Source organism: Aulonocara stuartgranti (assembly GCF_965226115.1).
Source record: "Aulonocara stuartgranti genome assembly, chromosome: 7".
In the NCBI taxonomy this organism is placed as follows: domain Eukaryota; kingdom Metazoa; phylum Chordata; class Actinopteri; order Cichliformes; family Cichlidae; genus Aulonocara; species Aulonocara stuartgranti.
This window is the reverse complement of record NC_138945.1, coordinates 988,822-1,014,807: the sequence shown is the minus strand read 5'-3', so window position 1 is coordinate 1,014,807 and position 25,986 is coordinate 988,822. Positions and strand designations below refer to the sequence as shown.

At 45.5% G+C, this 25,986-nt stretch overlaps 2 protein-coding genes across 3 annotated transcripts; one reads left to right on the top strand and one right to left on the bottom strand.

The window, feature by feature from the left end:
• Positions 1 to 4,429: 4,429 nt before the first annotated feature.
• On the bottom strand, positions 4,430 to 15,326 carry LOC309710609 (uncharacterized protein). The gene is made up of 13 exons (XM_082540214.1): positions 14,064 to 15,326; positions 13,893 to 13,986; positions 13,632 to 13,719; positions 11,880 to 12,216; positions 11,686 to 11,779; positions 8,928 to 9,015; positions 8,317 to 8,623; positions 7,857 to 7,950; positions 7,658 to 7,745; positions 6,537 to 6,855; positions 5,774 to 5,867; positions 5,611 to 5,698; positions 4,430 to 5,534 (listed from the first exon to the last, which is right to left on the bottom strand). The coding sequence occupies exons 1-13, from the start codon at positions 14,122 to 14,124 to the stop codon at positions 4,947 to 4,949; spliced, it is 2,340 nt and encodes a 779-aa protein (XP_082396340.1). The 5' UTR covers positions 14,125 to 15,326; the 3' UTR covers positions 4,430 to 4,946.
• A 4,916-nt stretch (positions 15,327 to 20,242) lies between these two features.
• kcnj11l (potassium inwardly rectifying channel subfamily J member 11, like) lies at positions 20,243 to 25,441 on the top strand. Of its 2 annotated transcripts, XM_082540216.1 has the most exons (7): positions 20,243 to 20,320; positions 20,620 to 20,752; positions 21,685 to 21,847; positions 22,147 to 22,386; positions 22,458 to 22,727; positions 22,838 to 23,045; positions 24,163 to 25,441. In XM_082540216.1, exons 3-7 carry the CDS (start codon positions 21,689 to 21,691, stop codon positions 24,591 to 24,593), a joined length of 1,308 nt encoding a protein of 435 aa, XP_082396342.1. In that variant the 5' UTR covers positions 20,243 to 20,320; positions 20,620 to 20,752; positions 21,685 to 21,688; the 3' UTR covers positions 24,594 to 25,441. The 2 variants fall into 2 exon arrangements, with proteins under 2 accessions (XP_082396342.1, XP_082396341.1); XM_082540215.1 differs by lacking the exon at positions 20,243 to 20,320 and having other exon boundaries at positions 20,335 to 20,752.
• Positions 25,442 to 25,986: the final 545 nt, after the last annotated feature.

Genomic DNA, 25,986 nt, shown 5'->3' with positions numbered 1-25,986 from the left:
ACTCAAAGGAGTCACACATCGCCGGTTGTATTTCAGACCTCAGTGGGTTCATCCAACAAATCATGAAAAATGAGGTTTACATGTTTGTTCATGACGGTGCAGATTTCTGACATTTTGTGTAATTTAAGCTGCAACAATGTGACTGTTTTCTAACAAAAACAGTGAAACTTAAGTTAGACTTGTGTTTGTAAATGAAGCGCCCCATGTTGTGTAGCTTTCTGGAGTTTATACTTATTGGGCTACATATTTATTTATCATACAGGCTATACAGTACATAGCATCAAAACTCACGTTTTATGTAACTAAAGTGTGTAATCATGTGGGCTACAGACAATGATTAAGTTATCGACTATATTTATATGAAAAACGTGCATACTTACTGCATTTGAATCATGTAACCACATGTAACCACCTGCATGAGTGTTTGAAAGAAAAAGGCTTTGATTTTGCCACCATAAGAAAATTTCTCTAGATCCGCCCCTGGACTGTATATAAAAGATGGACGTCAACCGTGGGTTTGATGCCAGGAGGAGAGCTCCGTCAGTTTCAGGGACCTCGTTCAGTCAAATATGTGAAACGTATGTGTGGAACCCAGCAGCTCCACGCTGACGCGGCGTAAAGGTGAGGGGCGTCACACCTGGCTGTTACAGCCCATCTGTTTTTACCGTCGGCCTCATTTTCAGCATAAACTGCGTAACAGTGAAGCGTCTGAAACACGACTTATAATCCAAACCTGCAGGTTCCTGCTTCCTGTCCTCACACAGTAAAAACAACACTTTTTAATCAATGCTGATCTTTATTTCCTCCAGGAGACAAACGGCAAACAAAAGGCATGTTTTACGTTTTCTATAGAAAACCTGACAGTGCCACAGAGGTCACATGACCTGCAGCCTCTTTAACACTGAAAAGCTGGAGACAGAAATGTGCTTCAACGTTAGTGTGGTCGTCAGGCGGCGACTTACATTTGAGAACATCCCCGACATCAAACCCTCGATGCGCTTCAGTTTCACTTTTCAAACACGATTCAAGTCGTTATTGTTCCTCCTTCAGCAAGTTCACACAAAACGACAGAGAAAAGAGCAAAACATGAACAGAGTTTTTAAAACAATCAGAACAGCTCCGCCCCCCTCAAGCGAGGACGCTAGACTCATCAAGATAACGTCACGGTTAGTAGAAACACACGAAACACCTGCAGGCCGACAAAAGTCCTCTCATCATTAGAATGGACCTGCCTCTCTATTATTATTAACGGTAAGTTGAATGGCCTGGTTATGTAAATGACCGTGTCATGTGACAGACTGACCTCTCACCGAGCAGCAGACGCTTCCTTGTCCTGTCACACAGATGTAAACACACATTTGGTTCCTCGTCAATAACAAGTTAAGAGGCTTAAACGGCCGGCCGAATAAATCTGTGTAGATGACAGCGGCGCAGACTCAGCGCACACACGCACACGCACGCACGCACACACACACGCACGCACGCACGCACACACGCACGCACACACACGCACGCACGCACACACGCACGCACGCACACACGCACGCACACGCACACACACACACGCACGCACACACGCACGCACACACACGCACACACACACACACACGCACGCACACACACACACACACGCACACACACACGCACACACGCACACACGCACACACACACGCACACACACGCACGCACACACACACACGCACGCACACACACACACACGCACACACACACGCACACACGCACACACGCACGCACGCACACACACTGGTAGTTTACTGGCTACACTGGTGTAAAACCTCCCGTGTCCACTAACCCGTCGGCACGGTCATTGTTGACCGCAGCTGTACTTATTATTTTGGCTGCTGTAACAGGAATCCAGCTTCTGATTGGTTAATTTCTGGAAGCCTGCTGAGGGCCCTGTTACGCGCCCTCTTATTTGTAACACCTGGCTTCATTTAAACAGGACATACTCGCCAAACCCGTTTTACTCACAGAGGCTTCAGTCGGCGCACGCCATGACCACAGACCTGCAGCAGCTTCGATGGCGTCTGGTGCTCGCATCTGTTTTTCATATGGAAACGACGTCCTCGGGGCAGGAAGTCGCCGTCAGGATTGAAATAAAATCAAGGCACCAACTTTACTGTCCTCTAAGTGATGAACGCCGGCGTAACGCCATGTAATCATGCAATTCAGAGTAATCTGATTACAATTTACATTTGTGTTTTTCCCATGATGAGAATCTTTAAATATTTGTGTGCAGGCTCAGCGGTAAGTGTAGGACATGTGCAAGTGAAAAACCAAAGCAGAAAAGAGGCTGTAGGTGCAAAGATAGGATTGGTGTTTATTAGGGGTGCAACGATATTCGTATCGATATTGAACCGTTCGATACAGTGCTTTCGGTTCGGTACGCATATGTATCGAACAATACAACATTTTTAATTTATTTTATCAACTTTCCTTCTGACAATGCTGTCTGTGTTGAGCGCTCAGTGGATCTGCGTTCGACTACTCCGCCTAGGCTGCACTGTCGAGCGCAGATCCACTGAGCGCTCAACACAGACAGCATCGTCAGAAGGAAGAGCGCAGGGCACCTCCCCCACCCTCATTCAGATCTGGCGTTTGGAATTATTTTGGTTTTCATGTGACGTATGACCCTGAAGGTAAGCGAGTCATGGACTAAAGTAAAACAGTATGTTGGATGTGCCATGCAATGCTCAATTACATGGGTGGGAGCTAGTGTGTTAGCGCAGTTAGCTCGTTAACGTGTTGGCCGTCTAGCCCCACGCACGGGGCGATCGGCGGTAGCTCGTTAACGGAGATTTGCCGTGTTGTGGCATTAAGGTCATTTCAACGAGATTAACCTGAAAGCACTAGTGGGAACACAACGAATATGACTGCACATTTACTCCGACATCATCCTAGTGCAAAGACAAAAACAACAAGCATGCTACTAACTTTAGCCGAGTCATTTAGACAGCTGTTAGCACGTGATTCTCCTTATGCTGCTGAGGATATAGCCCAGAAGAAGCGGATAGTATAGCTTTTATTTTGGAAAGAGCCATTTCTCTGTAATAAACTCTCTTTTCCAAAGATGAGTGATTCCTCAATCAGATACAGGGCTCGCAAAATCGCTAGCCCGACGTCCCGGAGCTAGCGATTTTTTCAGTCGGGCTACCAAAATCTATCTCTGCCCTGCCCGTCGGGCTATTGTAGGAAAAATATATGTCAATGCTTTTGCATTCTTTCAGAAATGTAGCTGGGTAATTATGTCATTGGCATCGGTGAGCCACTGTCAATATGTGACATATTGAAATCGCGTTTGAATTTGCGCTTGTTTTTTTGCTTTCACTTTGCAATCGTGCGAACTGTGTATAGAGAGCGACAGCACTGATCTGTGAGTGATGATAATTTGTGCACCAATTCCTCTGACATCGTCTTATTAATCGTTAGCTTACTATGCAAACATGACAAGTGAAATCTCCCGCAGCTTAAACATGTGAGAGGTTGATCGCGCAGAGAATCGCTGAGCTTATGTGAGTGCGCGTGTAAAAGCATTTCAGTTCTGCTGAGCCAAATAAGACAGGTCAGGGTGAAGAAGTGACAGCCAAAGAAAAGCTTACCACAAAACGGAGAAGTTATGACAAATGAGACTATAAGGCAAAAAGAAAGTGCAGCTTTATGGTTTCATGGACAAAAGAATTTCTGTGGCTGCAATATGACGAGCTAAATAACCAGGGCTGCACATAAGTGGTCCGCAGGTGCGCATTCACTGTCAAAATAAAAAAACACGCACAAGGGTTAGGGTTAAATTTAAAAACTGTACTTTTGAGTTAAAATATATATTTATAATTTTAATAAATGACAAATTAAAAATGCATGAACATTTTTTGTATCGAAAAAATATCGAACCGTGACACCAAAGTATCGAACTGAACCGTGAATTTTGTGTATCGTTGCACCCCTGGTGTTTAGGTGTAGACAGGTGTGCTGATCAGAGCTCAGCAGCAACAAGGAAATCTGCCGAGGTCTACGAATTCAGCTACCCTGCACCCGAGTACAGGATGTTCAGGGCTGCACCTCCCAGTTTGTGTAATTAGTGGAACCATTTGTCCTGAAAATGTTTAGTAAAGTCAGTCGTTGCCCCCCCTGCCCCCCCCTCCATCACTGTGAAGAACTCGTAAAATCCCTCTGGAGCTTTTATTTTGAAATCCGGCTGCTCAGTGCAGTTTGAGTGGCATCAGTCACAAATTGGTGTTTTGTTTTAATTAAAGGCTCCTCTGGACACTTCAAGCACACAAGCATCATCTTACACGAGTGTGATCACAGTGAGGGATTCCCGGGAACAGCCCTCCTGCTTCAGTTTTCACTATTCCCGATGAACCCTGCAGAACCCTTTCAGTTCCTCAAAGAGAAGAAAGAAAACACTCTGTGGCACTGAGGATGGAAACGAGTTTAACTTGATGAACTTTCATTAAACACAGAAACAAAAGTCCTGCCTGACTCTGTGCAGCGCTCCTGGTAACCAGTCAGCATCCCAGGAGGGCGCTTCCAGAACGTCCAATGAAAACCAAACCGACCGGCCTCCACAGTGAGGTCGTGTTCTCAGGCAGCGCCGGACCGTTTTCATCACTGCTGCCGAGATCCGAGCGTCCGCCGCGCTGGGTCTCCTCCTCCTCCCCCGGCTGAACAGCTCAGAGATCCAAAGGCGGCCCGGCAGCCGCCTGAGAACACGACGTCAGCCACACCTGACTCAGGTGATGTTTCTGATTATTATGGACCTGCACGCAGAGCCGTCTGATCCCAGGACCGCCCACTCAGCGAGCTCAGTCCTTCACAGAAGTCCTTCTGTGGATCCAGAGTCTGGACCCACAGACAAGCAGGCGGTTTGCCAGCCCGCCACGAGGTCTGTACAGGGATAGTCCACGCCCCCACACCGCACCGGCGGTCTACATGAGGGCGTTGAGGTGCCCCGAGTGTCCCACAGAGTTCAGCATCAGCGCCCTCTGGTCCAGCACCTCCCTGTCCCGGCCCAGCGCCGCCCTCTCCTGCTCCACCATGGCTCTGTCCCGCTCCACTGCCGCCCGCTCCCGGTCCAGCCACAGCCTCTCCGCCTGCACCGCCGCCCTCTCTCTCTCCAGCGCTGCTCTGTCTCGCTCCACCATCTCTCTCTCTCGCTCCAGCGCCGCCCTCTCCCTCTCCACCATCTCCCACTCACTCTCCAGCCCCCCCAGCGGCCCGTCGCATGTCTCTGAGCTCCGCTGGTTCTGCTCCGCGCCGTCTCCGAATGCATCCGGCGCGTAGTCTGAGGAAGATGGGCGGGAGGGCGGTGGGGCAGGGGGAGGTGCGGGGGTGGCGCGGGGCCTGAGTCTGGGGGCGGGGTCTGGGTGCTGATCGTCGTCCTGAGTGACGGGGGCCAGGAGGGGGGCGCTGCTCGCCAGCCGGCCCTCCATGGCTTCGTTCATAAGGTGAAACCACGGCCAGGAGGAGGCGCCGTCTGCCACGGTCTCCATCCCGACAGGAGGGTACTTCAGGTCCTGAGGAGAGCAGAGGATTTTAGAAACACGCAGCCACGAGCAGCTTTACCGAGGCGGGGAGTTAGTGACGGCCTACCTTGTACCGCCTCTTCAGATTGTCCCACTTCTTCGCCATCTGGTAGGTGGAGACCTTCCCCTGCAGACCGAGCTCCTTCAGGATGGCTCTGACAGGAAGTGAGGACACAGAGTCAGGAACGCCTCGCTGCTCCGACATTCACCCGCACGGGAGGCATACTTACTTCCAGGCGGCTTTGGCGGCGTTCCTCCTCCCGGTGAACAACGCCTCGTTAGCGGCTCGAAGTTTAATCATCTTCCTCGTGTCCTGGTCGGTCACTGCGACGCACACAGGTCGACAGACAAGTCATCAGTGATTTTATGCTGCAGTTTCAAAGTTTTCAGGGTTTTTTGTGCTGCATAAGTTTAATTTCAGGTATTTTAAATTCGTTTAAAAGATTTTTATGTTCTTGTACTTTAATTCATTCAGTTTGAATAAATATCTTTTATTGATATCTGTATTTTGATAACAATTTTTTATTCATTATTTATTTTCAAACATTTGCATAGATTTCATGTGTTTACATTTTAAACCACATTTTTATTAAATGTTTTTTCAGTATCTGTATTTTAACACACTCATTGTTATTATGATAATATATATACTTTCCTTATTTCTGTGTGTAAACATTTTGTCTTTATTTTAATCAGTTATTTTTAAAGTTTTTATTTTACTTTGTAATTTATTCAATTTGAATTTTGTTACATTTTTCTTTGCAAAGCTTTTCAGCGTTTTTTCCTCACAGGATAAATTTCAGGTCTTATTATTTAGTCTTAACAGATGTTTGACTTCCTGTCTGATGTTGTCTTTGTTTGTATTCATTTGGTTTTTGCCGTTTTGTATTTTCTTAAACGTGAAAATTTTTCTTAAACAACGTGAGCGAAGCCTCGAGGAGGTTTGAGGGCAGCGATCGTCACCGGGCCGTGACCACGAAGAAATCCTCTCACTTTTATACGTCGGGTCGGAGGGTGTCGAACACTCCTCTCCGCTGGCGTCGATGTAGGTGACGTTCCCGTCGGACTCCGCGTTGTCTCCGCCCACCATGCTCTCCAGCTCCGACACGCTGCTCCTCTCCGCCATCAAACAGTCTCTGTCGGGAGGCGGGGACGAGCCGAACACGCCGTCCTCCTCGTTGGTCCAGACGGGCGTCACTCGGGGAGCTTTGCCCGTCAGACGGCCTTCCAGAGCGTCGCTCATCAGCTGGAACCAGGGCCACGAGGCCGGGTTGGTCTGACCCTCCATCCCCCGAGGAGGAAACTTCAGGTCCTGCAGACGCAGCAAACTCACGTTTCAGTGAACGCTTGAGGCGAGCAGCAGCTCTCTGCGGCGCTCTGCCGATTACTATCAGAGAGCTGCAGGACACTCAGGCGTCTAACTTTATCTAAACAGGTCCGACTGGACAAAGCAGGTTATAGGTTCACATGCAGGGCACACGTTACTGCGAGTCACCTGAGAGTCATCGAACACACCAACCACATTTCCTTCAGTTACTATAACACCTTGAGGTCAGTTTAAAACACACCCCTCCGCCTGCACACGACTAACGTATCGACGGCGCCTCAGTCTCGAGCGATCCACTCACAGACTTGCGTGTCCACACCGCCCACCTGCAGGACTGACACTACAGTAATTATCTCAGGACTGTTGTCACTGCCGATCAGGAAAAACTGGGTTTGTTGCACGTGTGGAGAAACAGCTCAGATCAAAAGGAATGTTTTTCTCGCTGGTGTAAATGTAAACTAGCAGAACATCGACACTGAAGCTGACTTCCTGGTTTTAACGCCTGAAGCTCGTAAGCGTCTCACACACACAGACATTCACAGTGGAGACGTTTATCCGGCCCACTGTGCAACAGGACAGCGTGCCAACGATGAGTCTCTGTAAAACCTGACATGTTAGCGTCTGTGCACCAAGTATTTGTAGGTAAAAATATAACAACACTTATTTAAATACAGGCAAATTAGTTATGAGGACAACACCGCCTCAGCTGAGGGCTAAAAAGGATGCGGCGGTAACACGGGGTCACATGACCTGAGGCACGCTGCTCAAACTGCTGCAGGGATCTCACCTTGAATTTGGTCTTCAGGTTGTCCCACTTCTTGGCAACCTGGTCAGGTGTTATCTTCCCTGTCAGACCCATCTCCTTCACTATTCCCCTGCACGCACACACACACACACACACACACACACACACACACTTTAACAGGACCCCGACACACACAGAAACGAGCGCAGTGTTTTCAGCAGACGCTCGAACGCTCGCTCACCTCCACGCCGGTTTGGCGGTGTTCCTCCTGCCGGTGAACAGAGACTCGTTAGCAGCTCGCAGCTCGATCAGTCGCCTCGTGTCGTCTTCGCTCACTGTGAAAAGAGGCGAATGCAAACGTTACTTTGAGGCGTTTCCTGCACGGCGTGCATGAATACGATCGGGTGACATCGTTTGTTTCGTTTAAAAACTTCCTACGTCCTGATTCCAAACGACTCCAGAACTGAAGCTCCGAGCACAACGAACTTTTAGACGAACCCTCGAACCAAGAGAAACCGGACCTATCACATGACCTCCTGGGTAGCTGATTGGCTGTGCTTTAATAGTTTTCACTTGCACATGTTCCCTTCCTCCCTGATGCCTACATTCCCCACAATCCACCCCGGCTGCAGCGCAGGACTAAGCTGTGCCCCTCAGTCTCACTCTGCTGTCTGAGCTCCGAGCTGATCGATTATCCTTACATTTGTAGGTGAACTCGCCCATCCGGTGCAGCTCGCCCAGAGCCGCCGATCCGTTCTTGTCCTCGTTATCAACCAGCAGGTCCATCTCAGACTCCGTCAGAAACTCGGCCATCCCGCCTCGGCTCCGGCGGGCTCGCTTCTTGGGTGTCGGGGACAGCGACTCGCAGTCCTCGTCTTCATCCTCCACGATGGGAGTGAGGATGAGCGCGGCGCCAGCGAACCGTCCCTCCATGGCGTCGTTCATTCTGTAGAACCAGGGCCAGGAGCTGGGGTTGGTCTCCACGCCTCGAGCGGGAAACTTCAGCTCCTGGAGAAATGACAGGACGTCAACACTGCCACCATCTGCAATTACCCACGATTCACAGGGACGCCGCCGATTCGGCTTTTCTAACTATTGATTATTAATTTATCTAATTTAACTGAAAGACGTGCAGCATTGTGGAGCTGCAAAGAACACATGAGTGGCCGTTATATAGTTGCAGTTCCTCTAACGTCCACTTGAGGCACCAAAACTGACATTAACAAAGAATGGCTATCGCCCCGCCCACTGCGGGTTACGATCTGGACGGCGACGCCCCTTCGAGTCGTGGAGCTGGAGTGAGAGGACGCACCTTGTATCTCCTCTTCAGGTTGTCCCACTTCTTGGCCAGCTGGTCTGTGGTCAGTTTGCCCTGAAGGCCGAGCTCATAGAGAATCGCTCTGAGAAAATCAACAAATAAAGTTATTTGAATTGGAGCCGAGCCCCTTCAGACCTGACCAACAATGAACATGAAGGTTTGGAACTGTTTGTCCTCGGCAGCGTTGGAGTTATTTTAGGTTTTTAAGTCTTTAAAAAGATGAATTTCTCAAAACGCTGCACGAGTCCTGATTAATTTACTCAGGTTGGTTATTAAGTTGATGAGCCTGCAGCAGAGCGCCGTGAGGAAGTGATCTGGAAACATCAAAATGCATGTACTGGTCAATGCTGCCCCCTGCTGGTGTATGTTTGAATTCACATTTGGACAGGAGGGATTACAAAAGGTACCTTTAAGTCTTTGATAATGATCAGAAAAATAAACATTATTAAATGTCTGAGACGCTCTGCAAATAAAAACAAGAAATATTTATGAAACCCTAATCTACAAAAAGTATATAAAAAAGTCCAAAAACTTATTTCTTATCAATATATTCATTTTATTTTTGGTAGTTTTCTGTAAAAAAAAAAAAAAAAAAAAAAAAAAGTCTAAATGTGCTTCAGGCACCAAAACATTTAATACTCGATGATATCCTGATTTAACCTTTAGATCAGGCACACTTTAGGTCGCGGGCCAAACACGATAAACATTTATTGAACCCTACAACAATGTTTTTTAAACATAAATATGAATAAAAACAGACAGGAATATTATTCCAGATTAAATAAACTTAAAAAAAGAAACTTTAAATATTTTGCTCTTCATAAAAATATATCCTGTCAAAATGATGCAAGTTAGAAATATGAACATGCTGCCAAAACCCCAGGAAAAGTAAATGAGAGCAAACACAAGGTTGGAGCCGCATGTAGACGAGCTGGGCGCTGCTGCAGGAGTGGAGCTAATAAACTGTGCGGGCCATTCAGTGTCGTACTTTCCCTGAGTGCATCATTACACTGCAGCTGCATCTGAATCTGCACAGGTGCAGCTCAGCAAAGTGCGCTGACTTGGTTCAACATTACTGCAACAGAGAAAGTGAGGCAGGCTGCACTGGTGCATTTGTGACAGCTTCACTGCATCACACATGTCCATGAACTGACAGGTTTCCTTGCTGAGCTCAAAAACTCTGTTGAGAACTTTTATCCCGACTCAGCCAGCGGAGCTCTGCATGAAGGAATGTCGGCAAACTCTGAATCTATTTCCCACATAAAAGACTGAAACTGACGGTGATTTAAACTTTTAGCTCAGATAAAATGTACGGTCTGCGTCGCGGTGATCATTACATGCTCCATTTTTAGGACCACACAGCCTTTCCTGGTGTGTGATGCAGTGATGTGCTGTTAACTCACCGGTACATTTCTCCTGCATCTTTACTCGCATCCTGCGGACTAGTCCGCTTTTTCCACCGCACAGCACCGGCGCTCCATCTGTTGTAAGTCCAACAAGTTTGTCCCAGGGCAGTTTCACGTCGTTACACTTTGACATGCGTTTTTAAAAACGCCTTTTCCCGTCGTTGTCCCGTGCATCGATTTAATGTCCAATATTTCCTCTCCACGGATGAAGCTGGTCAGCTGTGCAATGTCCATCATGTTTGTACTTTCATCCACAGCCGAGCATGCAGTGAAGTTTTTGCTTCTTTCACACAACTGTGTTCTTAAATCAGTGACCATCTCACAAACCGATCAGCAATCGTATTTCTGCTCAGGCTCACATTTGCTAAACTCTGCATTTTGTCTGGACACAAGACGTCCACAGCTTCATCCTGCAGCTCTTCAGAGCGGTACCGGGCTGCTTTGGCTCCTCTGCTACGATAAAACTTGCTTTCACAACAGCTTCACTTTGTGGTTTTGCTCTGGTGACGAACGTCTGCTGAAACGTCAGATTCTTCTTCAGCTCTTCTACTTCCTGTAGTTTCTGCGTTTCGGTTTTTCAGCTTATCCTGACGTTTTGTCTCGTAGTGCCGTCTTAAATTAAATTCCTTCATTACAGCCACATTAGCTCCACTAATAAGACGCACGGTTTACCAGCATGTCTGTAAACATATATTCAGCCTCCCACCGGCGCTGAAAGGCTCTGCTTTCAGAGTCAACTTGTCTCTGCACCATCGTGAGCGGCGAGCTTGACGCGGGAATGTTCCCAGTTAGCCTAGCGCTCAGCAAGGAGGCTGCAGCGCTGCATCATGGGATCCGTAGTTTGTATATTACTAGCGCCTCATATCGCCGGGCCATGCATAACAATAATAATACATCTATATAAAATGATCTCGCGGGCCGGATGTGGCCTTGACTTTGACACATGTGCTTTAGAAGAAAACGTTCGATTCATTAGGACCACATCATGTAACGGAGATCAGTGGAGCCTTTGTTTACTGTGACCAGGCCACAGCTGGACGGGTGGGAAACCTGCTGTAGAGGCTTGAACTTCAAACACGCCCAAAACATGTTTGAAAACATATTTTCATGACATTAAACCGTGCGACTATCCCAGGAAGTTGATTCCGTTTCTCACACTGAAAAAACCACTCCGAACAGGTGATTTCGTCACCCGGGTGACTGAGCGCGCATCAACACAATATGACAAATTATTTCTTTAAATAAGATCCACGTCAATAACAAATCTGAGATGACGGAAATAAAAAGACAATAACAAAATCAAACCAGAAACCGGTTCAGACCTGGTTCAGGTGCGTTCGACTCACCTCCAGGCCGGCTTGGCTGAATGTTTCCTGCCAGTGAAGAGCGCCTCGTTGGCTGCTCGAAGTTTGATCATCCTCTCGGTTTCTTGTTCGCTCACTGTCAACAAGAGGTGGGGGGTGGGGCGGAGCCATTAAACACTCGATCCTGCGTGAGGTGTGATTATACTTGATGATGTCAGCCAGGTGCGTCTGCCTACTTTTATACGAGCACTCGGTCATCCTCCTCCAGCCCATCGGGATGCCCTCAGGGGGCGGAGCCTCCGTGTGAACCCCCCCATCATCCGCTGCTGTTTCGGCTGCCACCGTGTCCTCCATCTCCGTCTTGATGAGGAACTCCAGAATGTCGGTGTTCTCCTGGTTCTGATTGGGCTGGCAGTTGCCACGGTGACCGGCGTTGCCAGCGGTCTCTGGGCTCAGCACCAGGTTGCTGTTGTAGAGGCGACCCTGCATGGCTTCATCCATGATGTGGAACCACGGCCACGACTCCACAACGCCCCCCATGTGGTCCTGGCCCTGGTATGGCTGCTTCAGGTCCTGGAAAGAGGAGAACAGTGACCCCTGCAGGCTGAAACAGGGACGTACAGTAAGAGCTGCCTGCAGGCGAGCGTCAGCAGAAAAACTGTTCTGCAAAGTGCGTCACAGAAAGAAACGTGCCAAATAAAAAGAATTAAACATGAAGACATTTAAAGGTCTTTTTCCTCCAGTCGACTCCCTGAAAGATTCACCAAGAAGCAGACAGATGTGCTCATCGGAAAAATCTCATTAAAAACAAACAAACAAACAAACACCGTCTCTCCTCATGTCTGAAAAAGTAACTGTCCCCAAAACCTGATAACTGGTTGTTCCACCCTCGCCCAGACTGATTTAAGTCCAGACTCGTGGTGTTTGCTGGATGAGATCTTCAGCCTGCTTCACTTTGTCAAACAGCTTCTATTTAAAGGATTTCTGAGTCACCACTAGGGATGGGTACCGGTATCCGGTGCCATTACGGCACCGGTTCTGACATTAACTGTACTAACCAGACCGAAAAGCAGCGCACATTTCGGTGCTTTGTTTTCTTGAGATGTCACACACTTTGGATTCTAGCCAATCATTTTACGTACGTACGTTCTTTTAGAGCAGAGCTACAGATTAAAAATGCCCAAGGCGAAGCGGTCAAAGTCTGGCTGTACTTCACAGCAAAAGATGCAAACTCAGCAGCAACAAGTGCTTTAAGCTGATACTGTCAAAGGAGGTAACACCTCGAATCCGATGAAACACCTGGCGACGCATAGCGTTTTTTTAAAAGCCCAGAAATGCGCCGTATTTGATAGCTCGCTGCGAGACCTCACACATCTAGTGCGGGTGTGGTGCCTGTTATCGGACCCGGAGCAACATCCCCCAAAAACCCGAAGAGGAGAGTCCTGGCCCCTAGCCCTGCCAGTGTAGCAGAAATGATGAGGATGATGATGCAGCAGCAGCCGTTCTTCTCTGCGTGAGTAGTTTAATGTTGTTCGTGTGTAATTTACGTTGAGTAGGCTAACCACGTTATTACATTAATGCATGTAAGGTGAACTAGCAAACATCGTCATAGCTACATGCGGCTGTCTTCTTGTTTGATGGCAGATACTCCCTTCACCCTGGCCAAAAAGGCTAAAATGACCAAAGAAAAAGTGGAAAACAGCTGAACATGAGAGGTTTTTGGACAAAGTTTGTGTTTTTCCATTCTTTAATCACCGGTTCGAGCACCGGTTTGGTACTGGTATTGGATAAAACCTAAACGATACACATCCCCAGTCAGCAGGTCTGACAGGGATCAGGCCTGGGAGTGGCAGTGAAGGGAGTCTTTGCAAAAACATGACGATGATCAGTTAACTTGTGAGTTCACGGGGGGGGGGGGGGGGGGGGGGGGGGTAATGACTTTCACAGACATGAGGAGAAGAACAGCAGCTACATGGCATCTCATGTACCTTATATTTTGTCCGCAGGTTGTCCCATTTCTTGGCGATCTGGTCTGCCGTCAGCTTCCCTTCCAGACCGAGGCCTTTCAGGATGGTGCTGAGGAGACAGGAAGCAGGACATGAGCACTCACTGAGGCCGTGGGAACTTTATGAGGGTGCTGCGACCGGTCCTGGCCGCTGGCACCCGGATCTCTCAGGTTAAACTGCTTCTGCTGCTCCTCGGTCACCTGTCGCTTGCTCAGGTGAGTCCAGGAGCAGGCGGGCTCATACCTCCAGGCTATCTTTGCAGAGTTCCTCTTCCCTGTGAACAGGGCCTCGTTGGACGCCCTGAACTCGATCAGCCTTTTCACATCCTCTTCGGTCACTGCAGGCAGGCAGCGGAGGTCAAAGGTCAGCAGCTCAAACACATGGAGCAGCACTTTTAAGGGTACAGGTACTTACTCTTATAGGAGTTCTCTGGGAAGTGAGGCAGCGGGTGGGGGGCCGGCTCCATGGTGATCATGAGAGGACACAGCTAGGAGAGAAGGAAGGAAGGAAGGAAGGAAGGAAAGAGGGAGGGAGGAGGAGGAGATGTGCTGTGTTCAGGCCCGATGCTAACTACATCCGCTAGCGCATCCTGTTGCTCCTACAACGGGGCTCCTCCGTCCATCACGGGGGCCGGGCCGTGTCTGTGGGCGGGGGCCGCCGTCTCCTCCCGGTGAACCGTTAGCGGCCAGAGGCTGCAAGCTAACTCAGACGGCTAAAGCTAAACAACAAACAGACCGCGGAGCCGGGCTTCCCGCCGCACAGAGAGACACCGGCTCCTGTTAGCTCGGCTCGGCCCCGACCTCCGCCTCCTCTCGGTATCTTATGTCACCTCCTCCGACGGGCGGAAAAGCGTGAATTAAAGCGTCCCCGTTAACGGAGCTAGCCTGCATCCCGACGCTCTGCTCCGAGAGAAGGGTACGCTCGATATCTCCACCCGGGCCTGGCCGCTATCACCTGACCTCCGGCTCGAGAGGGCGGGGTCAACACAAACACAACCAGCTCGTTTTTTCCCCGTGTATTATTATTATTATTATTATTATTATTATTATTATTGCTTTTTTTACATTAAGTAAATATGGGGATTTATAACATATATATGGATATAAAACAGGACTGCCTGAAATTGTAATAACTAACTTTCGCACTTTAGTGGTAAAAGTTTTTAGGCAGGAAGGGGTTCAACTCCAGGCCTCGAGGGCGTCCTTTAGATGTGTCCTTGATCCAACACAGCTGATTTAAATGGCTAAATGACCTCCACAACATGTCCTGTAGTTCTCCAGAGGCCTGGTAATGAACTCATCATTTAATTCAGGTGTGTTGATCCAGGGTGAGATCTAAAACTTGCAGGACACCGGCCCTCGAGGCCTGGAGTTGGACACCACTGCTTTTTTTTTGCCTGTCCCGTTTGGTTCTTTAGCTGTCATTGATGAGTTGATGACTGAAGGCCAACAAAGATATCCAACAGATTTACTTTACCAAGTGGATCATCACGGCTTTGTCGTATTGATCCATTTGATCAACCTTTGTTGTTATTATTTATTTTATTTAATTTTCAGTAGTTACAAATGGGACAGACATGGCTGGGGAATAGGAAAGGGAGAAAGAAAGATGAAGGAACAGAAAAACAGAGGGGAAGAGGGACAGTGAGAAAGGACACTTAAAAAGAAAATATATCCCAGATCACCTGTTGAGAGAAAAAAAGACCCCTGCTTTTACGTATTTACCACATATTTGTCTAAATTAGGGAACTCTGTCACTGAACTAACACAGCCAACTCCCTCAGCGTGTTTGTAGTCTTGGCTCATATTGCCTTCATATTAAATTATTTTGTGCTTTTTACAGAACTTTTTAAACATTGCACTCAACAACAAACAAATCCTCCCTACGACTGGCCCCCAGGCCGCAAGTTTGAGACCCTGGACTGGACAGAAGCAGTATTTTAGGCTGTAAAAGCAGACAGTATCAGCTTCATGTGCATGTAGGTTCATGCAGCTCAGTCCCAGAACAGGAACAACGCATTTAAAATCCAGTCTGTAACAAATGCAAATGTTCATTCATTTCATTCATTTCATTTATTTATTCATTTTCAGGCACAACAAATACCTATATTGAACATAAAATACACAAAACAAAAAACAAAACTTGCCTGAAAAAGGAGTGGGACGAAGAAAACTTATTAAATCCCACCCCTATACTCACTCATCAACAAAAAAAAACAATAAACTTCCCGCAGCTACGCCCATCATTGCATACAGACCCATCAACAGCCCCGGGCAGATACAAGCATCTAAGCGGCAGCTCGCAACCAACAATTAGAGCCTTCATAACTGAATACAGAATATATAAATTATAAATTGCATTACCACAGGTAACAGGCAGTAATAACTACAAGTAACACACACATACATATACATACATATATATCTACACACACATGTACATATATGTACATACATACGCACACTTTATTATTTTTTTTATTTTGGAATCCATACCAGCAATGGTAAGAGAACAGACATTACAGAGCACACTAAAAGCATCATTGAGTATACTGTGACCAGACCAACTGTTTGTAGAGAAATTTAAATCTATGAATATTTTTGCATTGTTTCAATTGTAAACTCAGACTGTTCCAGATTTTCACACCACATACAGACACACAAAAACCTTTACGGGTTGTTCGAGTTCTGGGTAATTTGAATTCTCCAAAGCCTCTCACATTATAAACCTTTTCTCGAATTTCAAATCTAGTTTGTAAATTTGCCGGTAAAAGTTTAGTAAAAGCTTTATACAAAATTATGGATGTATTGTAATTAACCAGATCCTGGAATTTAAGTAACTTTGCCTGAAGAAAGAATTTGTGAGTATGATCTAGATAACCAGCCTTGTGAATAATACGCAGTGCTCGTTTCTGTACTGTGACTCATGGATTAGTTGTATTTTTATATGTGTTTCCCCACACTTCCACACAATATGTAAGATATGGAAGAACCAGGGTACAGTACAGAGTACGAAGTGCATCTTTATCAAGGAATTGCTTCACTTTGTTCAAAACTGCGAGGCTTCTGGAAATTTTGGTTTTTATGTGTCTGACGTGGGGTTTCCATGAAATTTTGTTATCAATTATAACTCCCAAAAATTTGTTTTCACTCACATTATCAATTGGTACACCTTCAATGATAATTGGTAATTCTATATTATATTTTAAATTACCAAAAAACATTGCTTTAGTTTTATTTATATTTAATGATAATTTATTTATGTCCATCCATTTTTTTATTAATTGTAGCTCCCTGTTTACAGTCATTACAAGATCAGTATAATCATCGCTACTGAAAAATATGTTGGTGTCATCTGCGAACAGTATGAGTTTAAGTACTTGAGAAACATCAAAAATATCATTTATGTATACATTGAAAAGTTTTGGTCCCAACACTGACCCTTGGGGAACACCACATGTAATACCAAGTTTCTCTGAATGGTAATGCCCTATGCTAACATATTGTTCCCGACCTGTTAGGTAACTTTTTAACCAGTTACCAGCTTTCCCTCGAATACCATATCTTTCCAATTTATCCAGTAAAATTGAGTGATTGATTGTGTCGAAGGCCTTTTTGAGGTCAACAAAAATACCAACTGCATATTTATTTTTATCCAGTGTATCAGTAATTTCTTCTACTGCCTCAATTATCGCCATTGAAGTGGTTCTTTGCGTTCTGAAACCATACTGACCAACATTTATTATTTGATGTTTTTCAAGGAATTTTTCTAATCTTGAATTAAAAAGTTTTTCTAGAATTTTTGAGAATTGAGGCAGTAGAGAAATAGGCCTATAATTGGTAAAACTGTGTTTGTCATTACTTTTATATAGTGGTATTACTTTCGCAATTTTCATTTTTTTTGGAAAACAACCGGACTGAAATGATAAATTACAGATATATGTTAAGGGACTAGCAATATTCAGAATAACCTGTTTAACTACAGACATATTTATGTCATGATAATCCATTGAAGACTTACTTTTACATTTTAATGTGATATTTATTACTTCTTGCTCATTTGTAGCTGAGAGGAACAGTGAAAAGGGATTTGATTTTATATTACTGATATTTTCATTTTTATGACACGGGATGTCCGCTGCTAGTTCAGGGCCAACATTTATGAAGAATTTATTGAACCCATCGACAATATTACTCATGTTGTGATTTTCACCATTTGCATCAGTAAAATATTCAGGATATGATGTTCCAGAAGATCCTTGTTTAATTAAGTTGTTTAACACATCCCAAGTTCCTTTTATATTGTTTTTATTTTCATATAATCTTCTTCTATAATAAAGTTGTTTGCTCGTTCTTATAATATCAGTCAATTTATTTCTATATGCTTTATATCTTTGTTCCACTTCTTTTGTTTTTACTTTGATAAACTGTTTATACAGATTGTTTTTCTTTTTGCAAGCATTAATAATTCCTTTTGTGAGCCAAGGACTTTTTATCTTTTTTTTCTTTGTCATGTGTTCGTTTACAGGACAATGTTTATTGTACCACATAGTAAAAATATCTAGAAAATTATCATAAGCCTTGTCCACATCTGACTCTTCATACACCGAACTCCAATCTTGTTGTGCTAAATCGAAATTGAAGGCATGAATTGCTTCTTCATTTATTGTTCGCTTTGCTATCATGATCTTGGTATCTATTTTTTTTAAATCACAGTCACACAAAGTAAAAACTGGTAAGTGGTCAGTTATATCACAGACAAGCAGACCACTATTAATTTGGAAATCCATGACATTAGTAAAAATGTTGTCAATAATAGTGGCGCTATGTGAAGTTATTCTGCTTGGCTTTGTTATTGTTGGATATAGTGATAAGCTGTACATCGTGTCAGTAAAGTCATCAATGGCTTTTAACCTTGTTGGATTTAGCAAATCAATGTTAAAATCACCACAGATAAATAGTAATTTTTGGTTCACCGAAGCAAACGTTTTTTCTATCCATTCATTAAAAGTGTCAATACTTGAACTGGGTGTCCGATATATACAACTTATTATAACATTTCTCTTTTTTTCATTCATAATCTCAATAGTCAAACATTCCAAAATTCCATCAATAGCCATAGACATAGTTGTTACATTATATTTTATAGAGTTATGAACATATATAGCAACCCCGCCGCCCGCCTTATTTAATCTATTCATGTATTTGAAATCATATCCATTCAAACAAAAATCTATTCCTTTATCGACATTGAACCAAGTTTCAGTGATGGCTATAACACTAAAGGGGCGAGAAAATTGTTGCAAATAGTCCTTAATGAAATCAAAATTAGAGTACATACTTCTGCTGTTAAAGTGAATTAATGAGAGCTTCCCGTCTAGGTTAATTTCTTTTTCATATTGTTCCTGAGTGAAATAATTACAATTTTTAACAAAAGAAGAGAGAAAGTTACTTTCAGAATCTATTTCTGGATCTATTATATTATGCTCCTTATATTCACAATCTAGATCAATTACTTTCTGTTGAAGAACTAATTTCAACGTGTCCATGTCATTTCCTGGTGTAATTGATACATTGGTGTCAGTTATACTTGTCCAGATCCTCCATGTTCCTCACTATCAGTACTTTTGCCTCTTCTGGTGTCCCGCTTAGCTTAATGAAAATCTTACAGTTTGTTACCCATGTATGTTGTATTTTACCGTTCTTCTTCAGTTGCCTTGCCTTCCTCGCGATGTCTGCGTTTTTTCGTGTCAGATGCTCATTAATGAAAACGTCCGTGCCTTTCAGTTTGCGTCCTTGTTTCAGCAGTGCGACCTTGTTCTTCCGATTGACAAATCTCATAATGATGGCCGGCAGTCTGTCACTCCTCCTGGGCAGTGAGTGACATGCTTCTATGTGCTCCAGGTCCATCTCTATCCCCTTGCTTTGGAGGAAGGACGCCACCTGTTGCTCTACCGAGCGGGTCTCCTCGTCGCTGGGCTCCCCGACGTTCCCGGCCACCGCCCGCGCGTACGAGCGCGGCTCGATTTTAATACCGCTGATGACCACGTCGTTCGTACGGGTGTACTGCTCCAGCTCATCCACCCGCCGCTCGAGATCCATGATCCGTCTGTCCTTCTCGGCATTTTGGAGGCGTAGCTGTTTTACCTCCTCCAGAAGCCCCAGAAGCAGCTCCTGCTGTGCCCTGACTGCGGCCACGTCTCCGCACAGCGCTCCGAGGGAGGTTTTAATGTCCTCAACCTCCTCTGGTGTCAATGTTCACATTGACAAGTCAAAAATAGCTTCAAGGGAAGACAGTTACGTTCAGGCCATCAGTCAGGACCAACATATTTAAGGAGTAATGCAGAAAAATAAGAGAATGAATAAAACCACCTGAGGTTACTGTTTTATCGTCTGTAGGATTCTGTTTTCTGTAATAAATAAGTCAAATATTTGGTTAAATATAATACAAGTGAATGTGTTTGATTTCTTTTTTGTTCAGAGCGGATTTTACCACGCGATGTTCAGTTAATAGGAGCTGCTTTTGTCTTTTAAATGTTTCATTTCACTTTCATTTATGTATAAATGTGTTAATGTTTACACACACGCGCGCACACACGCGCCTCGTCTCCTCTGCTGCCCCCTGCAGGCACCAGGAAGCCTCTGCTGAGCCTCCTGCAGCTCAACGTCAAGGTCATCACATTCACCACACCCAACACCGGAAATGCACTTTCATAATTAAATTCCTCTCATTCGTTAAAGCTATTTGACAAGTTACCTGAACATCTTTGCAATTTCCCGTTGCACTGAATTATCGATTAACTATATGATCAGCCTGTAATTGAGTCCAATCGATATTATACTCAGTCTGTTATAGCGCATGGTCTACTTTGTTCTTTAATGACCAAAAACATCATAAACGGCACCTTTAGTGTATTATTTTGAAAGTCCAGGCCGGAACCTCACCTATATCATGTTCTAACCTGACTCAGGTCGATGCTCGGGTGGTGCTGAGGACATCCTGATGGCTGAATGATGGAGTCCGTGCTGCCGTTCCCGTCGGTTTAAGACACCCCGCTCAGGAACACCACCTTTATTCAACTCCATCAGCTCACTCCCGCCCAGGTAACGTCGCGTGACTCTAAGCGGGTTTTATCAGTGCGGTCATCAGTGTCACCTGCAGAGAGACGCGCGTGTCGTTATGGTGATAGGAACCAACAAACGCGAGGACGTAAAGAAGGATGCTGATGCTCGCGTTGGTTTCTGTTAATATGGAGTTAGATTCTTTTTTGTGACCACCGTGGAAATGATGCCACCTGCACACACCTGCAGGAATAAGAGACTGTTTTGGACAATTAACTGTCGTCATTTCCGCCTTTCTGCCTCGACAGTAAACATGGGAGAGCAGAGGTCACATCCTCCAGGCTCTCACATACATCACCAGTCAACTTAAAACAGGTCCCAGCACTGTCTATGATAATGTAATGTAATATGTTGCAGGATGATAGCAGGTATAGTCGACTTGAAACAGTTTTTAAATTAGTTGTAACTGATTATTTTTGAACTGTGATAAATTATTGTTGTTTATATTCACGTATTCATTGTATTAACAAAATAAAGAGGAAATAACACAATAATATTACAGTTATATAATAAAGATCTAACATGGCTCACGTGCACGTACACGCACATGTTTGCAGTTTTTATTGTTTTATTTTGTTATTTAATTGAGTTGTTTTACTATTTTTATCTTTTTAGTTTTTATTTTATTATTATGTTACTGTTGTGTTTTTTGTTTACGTTTAATTTAAATGTCTTTGGGATGTCAGAGATGCATCTCGTCAGTAACAGGAAGTAGAGAATCTCCTTCAAACGGCTTACTCACCAAAAGTCCAAAGTTCAGAAGATTATTGACAAATTTCTTTTACAGTATTTATGAATTCATCATTTTTGCCTCACTTAAGAATTATATGCTGTAAATCTGCTGTTTTCTTGGTGTTGATGACGAACCTTTCGCAGCTGTATTTATGTTTAAGTTGTATTTTTCACGTGCGCAGCGTCATGTTGGCCAGGAAGGGCCTCCTGCCGGACGGCTTCCTGCTGACCCGGCTGGCGGAGGACCAGAACCAGCCAAACCGCAGCCGTTCGAGGTCTCAGAGAGCCCGCTTCATCACCAAGACCGGATCCTGTAACGTGGCTCACAAGAACATCAGGGAACAGGTAGAGCAGCGAGTGTTTGGTTATGATGCGGTTCAGCATGCAATGAAAGCTTCAGATGTGCAGGACTTTTCTGTTTGCTGCTCTGTGGCAGAATGTAGATAAAAAGCTACAGCGGATGGAGGGCGGAGCGTCTGGGAGCTCCACTGCATTTTTATCTGTTAAACATCCTTTTACTTTGATAAGCCGGAATCCAGAATAAGTTAAATGTTGTTACGGGCGATGGGAAGAAAAGGTCCGGGGGTAGAACGAGGAAAAAGAGAGGACGGTTTGCTGACGGGAGGCTTTGTGGTGTGGTTTAGGGTCGCTTCCTGCAGGACGTTTTCACCACCATGGTGGACCTGAAGTGGCAGCACTCCCTCCTCATCTTCACCTCTGCCTTCCTCTGCTCCTGGATGCTCTTCGCTATGATCTGGTGGCTCCTCGCCTTCGCTCACGGAGACCTGGAGCCCCGCGACCCCAACGGCGAGCCGGGCCCAGTCCCCTGCGTCACAGCCATCCACTCCTTCACCTCTGCCTTCCTCTTCTCCATTGAAGTCCAGGTGAGAGTTGCTTCCTGCTGATGCAGGTGTAGACTTCTGTCTTGTGGTAATCCTGGATGTTTCCCGTCTAGGTGACCATCGGTTTTGGTGGCAGGATGGTGACGGAGGAGTGTCCGCTGGCCATCACCGTGTTGATCATTCAGAACATTTTGGGGCTGATCATCAACGCCGTGATGCTCGGCTGCGTGTTCATGAAGACGGCGCAGGCCAACCGGCGAGCAGAAACACTCATCTTCTCCAAAAACGCCGTCATCGCTCCTCGAAATGGCCGCCCCACTTTCATGTTCAGAGTGGGAGATCTGAGGAAGAGCATGATCATCTCAGCCACCGTCCAGCTGCAGGTGACCTACAACTTCACCTGAGCTCCACATCACGCATACAAAACAAAACAGCCCCAGTAATGCAAACCAATCCTGAAGATACAGACACAAAACTGAAATCTTCTCTTCAGGTGATCCGGCGGACGGTGACGTCAGAAGGCGAGGTGATCCCCGTGTGCCAGCTGGACATCCAGGTGGAGAACCCCCTCAGGAGTAACGGCATCTTCCTGGTGTCTCCCCTGATCATCAGCCACACCATGGAGCGAGGGAGTCCTCTCTACGAGCTGTCTGCCCAGTCACTGGCCTCCGAGGACCTGGAGATCATCGTCATCCTGGAAGGTGAGATCTTTACCTTCCTTTATATCATCCACCCACTGTTATCATCTTCACTGCCAACACAGAGCAGCTACCTGAACATTGCTCCAACAGAGGTCCATCATCTTGTTAATAACTTTACCTCCTGTCACTGCGTACGACTCTGGATACTGTAGCTCTGGTGAAAAATAGACTTAAATCAGAAGTACCTGACTCCGTGGTATAATTCTCAAACACGTAGCGTAAAGCAGACGACTCGTTAGTTTCAGTCAGGTTTCAGAGCTCATCACAGCACAGAAACAGCTTTAGTGAAGGTTACAAATGATCTTCTTATGGCCTCTGACAGTGGACTCATCTCTGTGCTTGTCCTGCTAGACCTCAGTGCAGCGTTCGATACTGTCGACCATAATATCCTATTAGAGCGATTAGAACATGCTGTAGGTATTACAGGTACTGTGCTGCAGTGGTTTGTATCATATCTATCTAATAGACTCCAGTTTGTGCATGTAAATGGAGAGTCCTCTTCACACACTGAGGTTAATTATGGAGTTCCACAGGGTTCAGTGCTAGGACCAATTCTGTTTACATTATACATGCTTCCCTTAGGCAGCATCATTAGAAGACATAGCATACATTTACACTGCTATGCAGATGACACCCAGCTCTATCTGTCCATGAAGCCAGATAACACACACCAATGAGTTAAACTGCAGGAATGTCTTAAAGACATAAAGACCTGGATGGCTGCTAACTTTCTGCTTCTTAATTCAGATCAAACTGAGGTTATTGTACTCGGCCCTGAATATCTTAGAAATATGGTATCTAACCAGATTCTTACTCTGGATGGCATTACCTTGGCCTCCAGTAACACTGTGAGGAACCTTGGAGTCATTTTTGACCAGGACATGTCCTTCAACGCACATATTAAACAAATATGTAAGACTGCTTTCTTCCATTTGTGCAACATCTCTAAAGTTAGAAATATCCTGTTGTTATGATTTGAATTGAACTTTATAAAGAGTCCTGCAGGCGCCTGCAGCTGTAAAGCGACACTGAATGAATAAAACTTCTGGACTGCATTACAAACAGGTTTTTGACCTTTAACCTTATATCTCCATGCACCCTCTATTTCTTCTTTAAGGTGTGGTGGAGACGACGGGGATCACCATGCAGGCGCGGACCTCCTATATACCCGAGGAGATTCTGTGGGGGAGGCGCTTCGTCTCCATCATCACGGAGGAGGACAGCAGGTACTGTGTCGACTACTCCAAGTTCGGAAACACGGTTCCCGTGCGGATGTCGTCTCTCAGCGCCAAGGAGCTCAACCAAACCAGAGGAGTCCAGGAAGGAGGGTCCGACGTCCAGCTGCAGGGATGGGGGCTGGTTCGAGCCGGCAGAGGGGGGTTCCGCAGAGGAGGGCGGGCCTACGACAGCTCCACGCCTCAGCCCTGGTACGCCCAGTCAGATAAAGCAGAGAAGGAGGTGGAGCAGAAAGGACAGAAAAAGACAGTCCAGTTGGAGGTGATCGGACGGCAGATCGAAGAGGACGCGCTCGGAGAGCTAAGCGACTGAACACAGCGCCCGCTGCTGCACACCCAGGTGAACTGCAGTCATGTGCCTGTTAAAGCAGCGGTCCCCAACCTTATTTGCGTCATGGACCGGTTTATGCCCGACAATATTTTCACGGACCGGCCTTTAAGGTGTCGCGGATAAATACAACAAAATAAAACTAGTACTGAAAAAAAGAAGATTTATTCATAACACTCGTGAAAAGACCCAGGAACACTGAGTAAACGATAAAAACGATAACAAAATAACGCTGGAAACCGATAAAAACCCTGAAAACCAGACATTTCACACCTGAGCCTCTACTCTCGCGGCCCGGTACCAAACGACTCACGGACCGGTACCGAGGCCCGGGGGTCGGGGACCGCTGTGTTAAAGGATGCCGATTTCCCACAATGCAATGCACAAAGGTTTCTCAGAGCTGGAAAACATTAAATATTTGTGTAGAAGACAGAAATGAACATTATTTTAAAAACACTGAATGTTATAGATGGAACACATGCTGTCGAAGCTCCTGTTAGTGATATTACGCATTAGAAATGTACGTTTACCGCATACAACAGACACAGGAAACTGACCACAACATGGTTTTTGTGTCCATCGTGTTCATGCTGACTATTTTAATAGACTTAACCCTGCTGAGATTTTAGGACACACTTAGCTTGTTGTCTCCTTTCATGTCCTCGTGCTTGTCTCCTCCTTTAGTTCTAAATGATTTAACAGTCACATTAAACCCTGTGTGTGTGTAAGTACTGTACACTGTAGACAAAGACACTCCCGTGAGTGCTGAGGTTTGTAGCACATCTCCTGCTGCTTTAGATCTCTTCTGTAGGGCTTGGATATGTATTTCAATATTTGTGATGTTTAATAAATATGTTTTTTTATCATCCTTTTTGTGCTGTCTGTGACCCACAAGCTGGATTTAAAGTGCAGGTCAAGCTTTATTTTGAAAGGATTTCAGGGCAGATTCCAGGTCCTTCCTGTGAAGAAATAACCGCTTTGTCTTAAGATATCATCTGAGACTCGTGTTGAGCTGGGCCTTCAGTTAGTGTAATACCACGCTGTAACACTAGATGGTGCAATAGACCAGTGAGACAGCAGCACACACGATGCATGATGGAAGGTTCAGAGTACGAAGGGAAATTATTCATTTAATACTTACAAACGAAGTGATTTGTATGTACTCACGTTTGTGCTCCGACCCTCACATGAATATATACGTGTATATATGTGATCTACTCCACGACAGAAGTAATCAGTGAGATGCTGTAAGATGAAACCGCAAGGAGCAGAACCCTCCACGGAGAAGGAGACTACTCCAAGATCAAGGTAGCACAGAGGAAAAGTAGCCGACTATCGAATTTGGAGAAAGGTGCGATGTAGGAGGTGCCTACGCAGT

Excerpts from the sequence above, each read along its gene's own strand:
- LOC309710609 (XM_082540214.1), bottom strand. The coding sequence starts at position 14,124 with ATGATCACCATGGAGCCGGCCCCCCACCCGCTGCCTCACTTCCCAGAG. Across the intron at positions 13,987-14,063 it reads CCCAGAGAACTCCTATAAGA|TGACCGAAGAGGATGTGAAA; the intron begins GTAAGTACCTGT and ends GCCTGCCTGCAG. Across the intron at positions 5,868-6,536 it reads CTCCGACCCGACGTATAAAA|TGACCGACCAGGACACGAGG; the intron begins GTGAGAGGATTT and ends TGTGCGTCGCAG.
- kcnj11l (XM_082540216.1), top strand. The coding sequence starts at position 21,689 with ATGTTGGCCAGGAAGGGCCTCCTGCCGGACGGCTTCCTGCTGACCCGG. Across the intron at positions 22,728-22,837 it reads CAGCCACCGTCCAGCTGCAG|GTGATCCGGCGGACGGTGAC; the intron begins GTGACCTACAAC and ends TCTTCTCTTCAG. Across the intron at positions 23,046-24,162 it reads GATCATCGTCATCCTGGAAG|GTGTGGTGGAGACGACGGGG; the intron begins GTGAGATCTTTA and ends TTCTTCTTTAAG.